The sequence below is a fragment of the Gallinula chloropus genome (assembly GCF_964237585.1).
Source record: "Gallinula chloropus genome assembly, chromosome: 3".
NCBI classification, from domain to species: domain Eukaryota; kingdom Metazoa; phylum Chordata; class Aves; order Gruiformes; family Rallidae; genus Gallinula; species Gallinula chloropus.
The window spans coordinates 40,282,583-40,293,371 of NC_140087.1; the positions used below are offsets into that span (position 1 = coordinate 40,282,583).

At 43.3% G+C, this 10,789-nt stretch overlaps 1 protein-coding gene across 1 annotated transcript in view; it reads right to left on the minus strand.

The window, feature by feature from the left end:
* COG2 (component of oligomeric golgi complex 2) overlaps nt 1-4,694 on the minus strand; it is a gene marked incomplete at its 5' end in the record, with an annotated part of 29,652 nt that extends 24,958 nt beyond the window's left edge. Inside the window, 5 exons of the mRNA XM_084261060.1 lie at nt 1,167-1,270; nt 1,893-1,973; nt 2,862-2,927; nt 3,675-3,836; nt 4,623-4,694. Coding sequence (XP_084117186.1) covers nt 1,167-1,270; nt 1,893-1,973; nt 2,862-2,927; nt 3,675-3,836; nt 4,623-4,694 — 485 coding nt within the window. The remainder of the gene's footprint in view (nt 1-1,166; nt 1,271-1,892; nt 1,974-2,861; nt 2,928-3,674; nt 3,837-4,622) is intronic.
* Nucleotides 4,695-10,789: the final 6,095 nt, after the last annotated feature.

Below are 10,789 nucleotides of genomic sequence, written 5' to 3' on the forward strand. Positions count from 1 at the left end.
TTCTGATAGGTACCACTAGTTACTGCAATCACACAATAGTCATCTGGAACAGACTACATAAGCTGATTTGGAGCTACTAAGAGATGAAGTTGGTGAAGCAGAAGCTGAGGGGAATAGAAGAAGCTGCCTCAGCCTTATCAAACGCTGATTTCTACATGGCAGTGCTGCTTATCGTCCCGTGAAAAGGCAGCCTTTCAGATGAACTCACACTGCAGTAAGTGTTCCTCCCCACCCAGATTTCTTATTTTCCTTTTCAGTCATGTGGTGAAACTAGTAACAGCTATCTCCTCTGAAACAGTTTTGCCCTTCACATGGCTACAAAATTAGCCAAATTTTCAGCCATTCAAGTACAAATTTGCTCTGAAACATGGTTCTGCAAAGTCCCTCACCCTGACTGGAAACATTTGATTATGCTTCACCCCTCTAGGCATCGACCTATTCTTCTGTCTACTACCCCCAACTCCTCCCCACGTGCTCCAGCGCACTGAACTGCAGAGACAGCCTCACGTTCAAACAGCTTCATCAACATGCCTTTTTCCTCCAGCCTAATTTGCACTTGCATCCCTGTTTCAAGCACATAGCTGGTACATCAGTTTCAAAACTGGCTGAAAAGCACCTTCCATCCCTCAGCAAAGGCAGAAGGAGAAGACACTTTCCATGAAGTTGTTAAAAAACAAGACTTGGGAGCCTGACTGGAATTTCTAACATCTTCTCCTTGTACCAAAGGATCGCATGTGTGGCTTGCCTCCTTCAGACTATTCTTGCAGCAGTTAGACATATGCAGGGAAAACAAGAAAAGCTATTCTGTATTATACTTACAAATGATATTGAAATAAATTGTACTGTAGAGAGCATTCCAGACATGACAAGATTAGTGGCTTCCAAGGAAAAAAACCCAAAAATATTACTGTGTGCAAACTTCAAAGACCAGACACTTACTAAAACCACTACAAGTAACTCAAAACTTTGGAGGCCGAGTTACAGATCTTTAAATGACCAGTTTGCAGAAGATTAAACCTGAGAACATACTAAAATAAGTCACTTGTTCTGTCAGTTACAGATCTAAAGATACATCCTAACGTTTGCAGATTGATCTATGCTGACACTGTGAAATTAAGTTAGTCCCATTAATTACAAAGAAAATCAAACATTTACGTATCTTTTACCTGTTTCCCTCTAACGAGGACAATTCTTTAGTGCCTTGGGAATGTAGAATCTTCTCAATTCTCTCAACAGACTGAATAACATGAATAAGTCTCAGGACACACATCTGTAATTAAAGACAGATTTTTCACGTCTGACCCCAATCTCAGTTTACATTACCTAACAACCCTGAAGGTATTTTGGGTGGGGATTTTTTTTTGTTTGTTTTGCTTTCTGATGTTAAGTTTTCTGCCTCCATCTTAATACCTGAGTCACATCTCAGGTGAAGTACTACTCACATAAGCCCATAAAACCCCACAAACCAAGTCTGTCCCACATGTAGACTAGCTGTGCTTATCCATGAATTTTACCAAGTTAAGCAAAGACAGGTGTGATTTCTATGGGGGGGGAGAGGAACTAATACTGTTGTATTTCAACTACATTCAAAATGAGCAAATTTATATACTACTACAAGTAAAAACATGAGTAACTAATCAAAAGAAGTCAATCAAACCAAACATAGGTGTTTCTTGGCAAATAAAGTAAAAATCAAGATTTATGATCACCTAGACACTGTAAAAATGAAGTCTGCCAACCAAAACTTCCATCATCATTTTCAGAGGTGCAAAATCCTGCAGTGTGCATCTAGACAGCCTAACCTTTTTAAATTCCATTTTCTCTGGGTTAAAGATAAAATCAAAAGTTGCCCTAATGGGGATCTTTCCAAGATAATAATTTGTCTGCTGTACCTTTTTTCTTCTAATATCTTCCTGTTTAGTCATTCGGTCATCTACTGCTTGAATTCCTTCACTGACACATGACTTAAGACTCTGTGAGAGAGAAAGTCAGTATGAGAAGTTGGGCTCCCGCTTCAGGTTTAACGTAACTCAAAAATCTAAACTCAAAACAAGAGACAGATTAATAAGAATATAGGACAAATAAAAGCTACAGTACACCAACTGCCCTAAATAAAAAAACCCCATAAATAAGACTAAATAACTGAAAGTATAACCTGCTCCTAAAGGTACTCCCACAAGTATTGTAATTTCAACCAGAAGCACTCTTTTAGCAACTTACAGAGAAAAAAAGCCACACCTTTCTCTCAGAAATAAGCAGTAAAAGCAATGTGATTTTATGTCTTGAAATGGAAGTTATAAATCAGATGTGAGTAGCATTTATGCTGTAATAAATACTTATTTGTGGTAACTGTGAAACTATTTTCTGTTTCAGACATCAAGGTATTTTTGATGATACATATATGCAGATAAAAATCACTATTTTTTGCCCTTCACTAAATACCAAGTCACTGTGGAAGAGTCAGAATGAGTCAGTCTAAGACCACCCTTTAAGATGGTTCTCTTTCATGAGAAAGTCATTAAAGAGACTGTCTTGCATCGGATTGCTGTACTACCACCTTTAAGTTACTCAAATATTAAAACAGTTCAATACTGCACCATGTACATGGTCTTGCAAGACTCCATTCATCTACCACATTTAAATAATCACTTATCTTGTGTTAGAAAGCACTATAGAAAATATAAATTTACCACTACTACAGCTGCTTGAAAACATGCCTCTCCCACTACTGCTCTAAGAAGTCAATTTTCAAAGAGAAGTTTGTTATAAGAACTACTAACATGAATAAAAGGCATCCTATGTATCATATGAAAGTGAGCTGAATTTTACCAAGCTATGTAGAATGATTTTTTTGAGCATACCATTACTTCTTCCCTTAACTGTCCCAAGGGTACTGAAAGCTGATTAAGGGCCTTGTCCATGCCAACCTAAAGAAATTAGCATAAAAACATTTATGACTTTGTTGATAAGGTCATATGCGAACTACTGACAGACACCATGATTTTACAGAGACTAAAAGAGAACTGAGGAATGCTACCTCCTTTTATAGTCTCCAGTTATAAGTGCAATGCAAAAACATGTTATCTCAAGTACAAAGATAAAGATGTCAGACTGTTTGTCACACAAAGCCAAAACAGAATGATAAACTTCAACCTATGAAAATTTTTCTTCCAACAAAAACATAAAGTCTCAGTCTTCACACCTGTATAATTGGAATCTGGATGAACTGGTGTAAAAGAGCAGGACAAACAGTGGACATTTTAATATTAAAATTCTCAATTAGGTGGGTTGGAGTTTTTTACGATACATTCATAAAAGAATCCCTCAGAATGGCCTCATTTTACCTTTCCTATTCAATTTTAATGATTTGTTTCCTTCAATTTTACAACTACTAGCAGTTTTTAAAAAAAACCACTTGCTTTAACTTAAAAAAGATAATCATTAGGACAAAAAGCATACATCTATACATTTATTATGCACCAACAGCAATTCTGTAGAGTAGCCACATCCTACAACAAAAGTCTTTCCATTTCTCTCAGTGTAAGGGGTCACAGTTTAAGATATCTTAAATGTAATAATGATGAAGTAAAAGCCACATACTTTTCATACAAAAAAAAAATTCACAATAAAACATGCTAAATTTGAACTGCGTTGTACAATTTAATAAGACTTACTAGATTTGTGGAGAGATTAACAAAATCTGCATAGTCCTTGTTTATGAGTTCTACCATGGCAGTTTTAAGGAGTTTGTAATAGAGCTCCAGATCCTCTCGGAGCTCTTCCAGCTGCACACGTTTCCTGCAGTCTGATACAAAGTGATCAACATCAAAATCCGGCTGAAAATGAAACAGGAAAGGGAGAAAGAGGTAGGTAAGAAGTTCAAACCAGGGACGCACCCCAGCATTCCATATGCCAGTGAGTTGGCCGAACTAAAGCACCGGTGGGCAAAAAGGCACTAAGGAGGGTGAGCAGTTTCCAATGTTCTGAAGTCCCGGCCCTTAACCTCAAAAGCACACAACGCTGCAGGAAGGGGAGGGACCAAGCACCGAAAAGACTAGCTCCCAAAAACACAGGGCTGTGTATTCCCTGCGCACACTTTAAAACCACCCAAACAAACGCAAGTGGAAGTGCAGTGTGAAGAACTACTCTAAGCCCTCCACGCAATGAGCGCCGGTTACCGGTGTTATCTGCAACTGGGCTCCAGAGCACGCAGGGTACGATCTGGAGGAAGTAAGGGCTGGGGTCAGCCCTAGGGCAGCTGCAGCACCCGGCCCCGGCCCGGGTCAGAGGCACTCGGATCACCCGGCGGCAAAGGCGCGGCTCCGGCCCGGGGCTCTCCCCGCCGTCAGCCCGGCAAAGGGACCCGCAAACCCCGCTGCGATACGACCGCAGAGGTGCGAGCCGCCAGGCTCTGCCCGCCACTCCCCCTTTCCGTGGCACACCCAGCGCTCCCCTGGGGGTCTCAGCCCGGGGAACAGGCCGCAGCGGAGCTAAAAAACCCCAAGCAAAGCCCCGGGCCCCTCTCACCCCCGCCAGGGAACCCGCCACCCCCCTCCTCGGGAGGCCTCCCGGGCCCACAGCGCTCTCCCGCGGCCCGCCTGCCTCGGCGGCCCTCCCCCCACCTTCATGAACTCGTCCTTGTCAAAGCAGAGATTCTCGGGGCCCCGAGGCAGGTTCATCTTCTTCGCCTCCATGACGACCCCCGACCCGCCAGGTCCCAGGCGGCAGCAGGACCTCCGCGGCTGCCGCCAGCGCCACGCCTCCTCCGCCAGCACGGCACCGGCGGGGCGGGCCGCAGCCTGCGCCAAGAGCGGCGCAGCGGTCGCCCGCGGTCACGGCAGCGCCGCCTAGAGGGCTCCGAGCGGCCCTGCGGGTGGCAACGGGGCGGGGCGCAGAGCGAGGGGAAGCAGCAGGGGTCTCCGAATGGTGGGGCGGCTGTGCCCAGGGGTGGGGCACGGGCCTTTACAGCCGGGCTACGCAGCTTCCTCGGAGGGATTTTTCTCCTTGCTGCTCGTTGAAGGCAGGGAAGCTGGGCTGTGCTGCTGGAGTGGGTGCCTTTTTGCTCCAGGCAGGCCCCTGGCGTGTAAAACTGACCTGGTCACATAAAGCAAGTGAGGGGCACCCGTCAGGGACCATGGCACACACCGTGGAGACCCAGGGCTGCAGAGGTGGGAAGGGGCTCCGGGGAATGGTAACGCCCTGCCACCTGGCCCTGAAACACTTGGAGCCAGTGGCCCAGGGCCAAGGTCCCTCCAGGTTTGGGGACTGCCAGGGGCAGAGACCCTGCAGCCTCTCTGGGCGGGCTGTGCCAGGGTCTGACCACTCTTTCAGTTTTTCAGTGCATTTAAAGTTGTTGCAGCTTGTGCCCACATGGTCATGAATAAAAGGAATGGAGTCAGAGCATAGTTTTACCTGCTCCATCCTGCTGCTTTTCAGCAGACTCTTCTGTTAGGGTCATTTCCTTCAAAATCTTTTGTTCGAGGTCACTTATGGCTTAGCGAAGACAAATTTAGCTCTAAAAAGCCTCCTTGCTGTCACTTGCCTTTCTGTTTGCTGCCTCAGGATCGGAGATGGCAGTCTCATTCATTGTATGTACGTTTTAGGGATTTAATTTTGTCTTACTGGGCTCAAATGAACTCAGATGAGGAGCGAGCCCAGCACCTAACCCAACAGTTGTAAGCATGCATCCATCATGGCACTGCCAGTGGCTCCTTGTGCGAGGGTGAGGAGACTCACCTGGATGGATGATGTGGCACTCTAGCAGTAGGCTGGGCTGGAGCCCCCAGACCTCCTGGGCAGCTAGGGTTTCCACAGGGCCAACCGTACATCCCCACCTAGCTCTGGCAGTGCCTCCACAGAGGCTGGCTGGCCTGTAAACCAGCAGCGACTCACACCAGTGATTCATGTCTGGCACGTGAGCTCATTAGGAATTACCCGAGTTATTAGAAGTGCGAAGAGCTGAGCAGTTCAGTGATGACCGCGGTGGGCACGTGCAGCTGCTGGCTGGCTCCTTGTGTGCTAATTGCCCCTGCTTGCTCTAACCCTGTCGCTTTGGAAAGCTCTTCAAGACTGACGTATTTCATGGTGTCCGACCCTCCCAGAGACCTCAAATGTTGGCAAGCATGGTTTATAGGTGCCGTGTGTTATCATCTAGACAGCAGAAAAGATACACCCACCACATAAATCCACACTGGCACTTCTTTGCAATAGCTATATGTATCACATCAAAAAGTTTTCTTATGTTGTGGTATTTAAATATCTACCTTCTGGTACAGGAGCAAAGCCACATTACTGTTCAGCTATCTTTTTAATTTAATGAGCTGGATGTTTGAAATTAAAATTCTATAACCAGTTTTTATAGCTCCTTAACAAAGAGTTGCACGTACTTCATGGTCTTAGGTATTAGCTAAGACAAATACTGCTCTAAAAAGACCTACAGTTGCCATTTATGTTTTTGTTTGCAAAGCCCTAATTACAAAGTTCCTTGAGGAAATAAAGTGTATGTTTCCACTTGAATTTGTTTGTTGATGAGCTCTTTACACTTTTCATATTTATTGATGTCATTGTAAATTAAATATGAAGTTTGTGGGATTTAATAACTTGCCAATGTAAACTATGATATATTAATTTCAGTAAGTCAATAGTAAAACCAGAATTAGGTGCTATTTCCACACACTGTCCCTGAACAGTGATCTTCACCTGTGGCAGTCGTGCAGAAAGTAAGGTTTCTCCAAGAGAGAGGAGACTAGCAAAGCACTGAAGGAATTAGCCATTCCAAAGTCATATGAAGTTCTCTTTACTTCCATTACTTTTGTGCTAATATTCCTTAGTTAATTTCTACTCCAAGTCCCTTCATCCCTTTCCCTTCCTGACTCTTGTCACTGTCATTCCAAGATTTCCAGGCTTAGAAAACACAGTTTTAAACTCTTTTCCCCTATTATCCTTTCCCAACCACAAAGACATTACACTTAATAATTTCTTGTGAAAACTGTAATCACTCCTTTATCTGCAGTTTTTGGATAACGTATCATTAATGGGCCCATTAGATGAATGAAGAGAGAGCATCTAAAAGTTTGTCTCAGTATTATTGCTGTTACCTGAATAGAGATGATGTAGGTGTCAGAGAGTAGAAGGGCTATTTTAGCTTTTGTGTGGGTGATGAATTTTAAAGATTCCAGCATTCCTTTTTATTCTTAAATAAAGAACATTTCAAGGGACGCATAATGATATGACAAATGATGTTTAGTATAATTGTATCATCATTTTCCTGAAGGCTGTCAATGACTAATCTGCTATCCTGGAAATACTTCCATTCCAGCATGTATTGGTTAAATTGGGAAGAAAAGCAGCTAGGTTTACCACCCACCATATTCTTTAGAGTTCTCTCAGGTTTTATTGTTTTCAAAAAGCTGAAGGCATTGTGTACAACTTGTGACAAAGGAGAAAAGTGTGACAGTGTGCAATATGCAGGGACAGAAATATTACCCTTGCTTGGCGGTAGACACTCCAGGTACTAAGAACCTTCAGGAAATGTAGATAGTATTGGACAAACTAATGAGCCAGTGCTGATTAATTAACGGCTTGCCTTCCTCAGATGAGAACTTCATCAACATATCACGTGGTTGTCTGGCAAAATTGGGAAAGAAAACTTCTGTGTTACCTGCTTTCAATAGACAATAAAAACAGTGAACACCAATTCATAAATGGAAGTTCAAGGCAGGAAAGGGTATTTTCCTAATATTGACATGTTACTGAGTGCTGTCATTTTGTTTTCTTTTAGGAATGGAATTGCTTACATGAACAATGGTGGAGGAGTTTGTAACTCTTGTTGCAGTCCTGAATGCAGAAGTCAGTGTGTGAAAGCTGCTGATTTCTCAGAATCACAGAATTGTAGGGGTTGGAAGGGACCTCAAGAGATCACTGAGTCTAACCCCCCTGCCAAAGCAGGTTCCTTAGGACAGAATTTCTGTGATAACTGTCAGTCACTGCAACAAGTGGTTAACTCCAAAGGTATTAGTAAATAACCCTACTGTGAGGCTGCAGTCATGCTTAAAAAGGTAAACAAATTTATAATTTCCTTGAGTGGTGGGTCTTGGAAGCCAACTATAAACTGCAGTAACGACATTGTTCCGTGATTATATTAAAATACGATTTTACACGTATGATATAAATGAACATACATCCTGAGATAAGAAAGAATTTTTTTACAGTAAGAACAGCCTCCTCAGGGGTGTGGTGGAGTCTTCATCACCAGAGGTTTTCGAGATGCAATAGTACAAGGTGTTGGATAACCTTATCAGGGCTCCCTTTTCCATAAACTGTTGAGCCACATGGTCTTTGGAGGTCCCTTCTGGCCTGGGCTGTTCTCTGGTTCTGTGACATGTGCTATAAGATCTAGACCAAACGTGTATAAAATTCACAACTGCAGTGTGAATATGGACCAGCTTAGAACATGTTTTGCATGTGCATAATGTTAAGATATTGCAGAATCATCCCCTTACCCTGATGTGTTAAATACAAACTAATGCTTTACATCAAAGATATCTTGAGTACAGGGGGATGAGGAGGGAGAGAGGCAGAGAAGGAGGAAGCTTCAGCTCTCATGCTTGAATTGCCATGCCCAAACAGATCACAGCATAAAGGAGATACTTAATTTATGGCATCCTACCTCAGTACCCCAAATAATAACTAAAAAAAGACTTTGGGTTTCCACCTTCTCCTCATCCTGATGGGCTCATGATGACAGTAAGGAAAGCTCTCAAAGTGTGAGAATTATTTTGCAATAATCTGAAAATTTCTTATGGGTTGCTAACTTCTCATCAGGCTAGTTGTAGTTCAGTGATGCTCCAGGAAGCACAAAAGTAGCAAAACTGAAACTGAGTTTACTGCCTGCGTCTGATCCAGCAGACTCTTACCCAAAACACAGGGACTGTCAACTTATTTCCATCAGGAAAGGAAACAGATGGTAGAGTCATTTATTCCTTTGGTAAAGTTCTTATTACAACAAAGTACAAAATCTTTCCTTCTTTAAGACAAGAGATCTAGAACAACAGCACAATGTATTTGGAGATCCAAAAGCACCTGTTAAACTTTTTCTTGGGATTGCAGTGTTCCTGAGGAGGCCTATGAAAATGATCAGAGGGCTGGAACACCTCTCTGATGAAGACAGTTGAGTTGGAGTTATTCATCCTGGAGAAGAGAAGGCTCTGGGGAGACTTTAGTGCAGCCTTTCAATACATAAAGGGAGCTTATAAGAAAGATGGGAAGAGACTTCTGTAGTGTCAGGATAAGGGGCAGCAGTTTGAAAGAGGGTTTTGATTTAGACTGGGTGTAAGGAACAAAATTTTTATGATGCGGGTGGTGAGGCCCTGGCACAGGTTGCCCAGAGAAGCTGTGGCTGCCCCCTCCTTGGCAGTGCTCAAGGCCAGGCAGGATGAGGCTTTGAGCAACCTGGGCTAGTGGAAGGTGTCCCTGCCCATAGCAGATGGAACTAGATGGTTTATAAAGGCTCCTTCCAACCCAAGCCATTCCTTAGTTCTGTGGTTCTGTGATGCTGTGACTGTCCAGAAGTTGACTGCTATTGCTTTTCTTTCATTCTTCATCGTTTCTTCAGCTTGTCTCTGTCAAGCTCAAAGTCTTCTCCCTGGAAGACTATCTAGGGATCCTTTATGTGTATCTGGTTTATATTTCTCAGAGGTTTTACATGTTTTGCTTGTCTGTTTTGCATTGTGATCTGTATCTGTGCCTTGTTTGGAGGTGCCATGACTTCAGGCACTTGGTTTATTAAGGGAGCTCCATAGTTTCTTACAGCTATCACAAAGGAAAGATAATATATGTATGTTGCAAGTTCAGTGAGGTTTAATCAAAGTCACAATAAGAATGTGCTGTGGAAGAGCCAGGAAACACAAATTTTTCACCTTCCTCCTTTTTCTAGAGATGGAAGAATTTGGATGTCCCCTGACAAAGGGGTTAGGCATTTTTAGCATTTGCATTGGTAGCCACTGGATGTCACTAAGGCTTCACAGAAACATAGAAATCTGTGCACTTTTTCCAGGTGGTAAAAAAGTAACTTAAAGAGCACATGGTTTGGAGAAGCATTTCTGTGTGAAATGGGAGCAAACTGTATTAGTGTGCAGTAAGCATACATCTGGTTGGGATCACCAAGCTGTGTTGAACTTGATGACTTCTTGGATAGCAAATGGACCCTCCATTACAAAATTCTGGGGAACAAAGCCTGCAAAGGTTTCTTGCACAGCTCAGTGAAGAGGCATGAACCTAACCAGGCTGGGAGAGAAACTCCATGTGGGAAAATGCATGAGTTGTGTGTGTAGAATGGAGATTGCATGTGAGTGTACACTCACACTCACAGAGTCCACCTAGTAACAGCGCAAGGCTGACATGTGCCATTGTTGAATAAGACAATTAAGGTGAAAAAGACACAACTGAGTATTTTAATAAATGTACTTTAAGATGGCAAAGTATCTTCTGACCAACATCACCATATGGGTGCCACCACTGTTGTACCTTTTGGACTGCAAGTCTCAAGAAGACACTGTGCGAAATGGCTCAGTGCAGCCACAATTCCAGCATTAAATGAACAACTGCCAGAATACCTGCTGCAGGTGTATGTAGGACTTCCTGACTTCTGTTCAAGAAATCCTGGAGAGAGGTTTCTATTTATGCAGCACATGTGCCAGATATCAGACATACCCCAGCTGCTTCGGATCTGCTGCGAATGTACAGATCAACTGCGCAGCCGCCATGCAAGGGACGGCTGTCTACTGCAGCC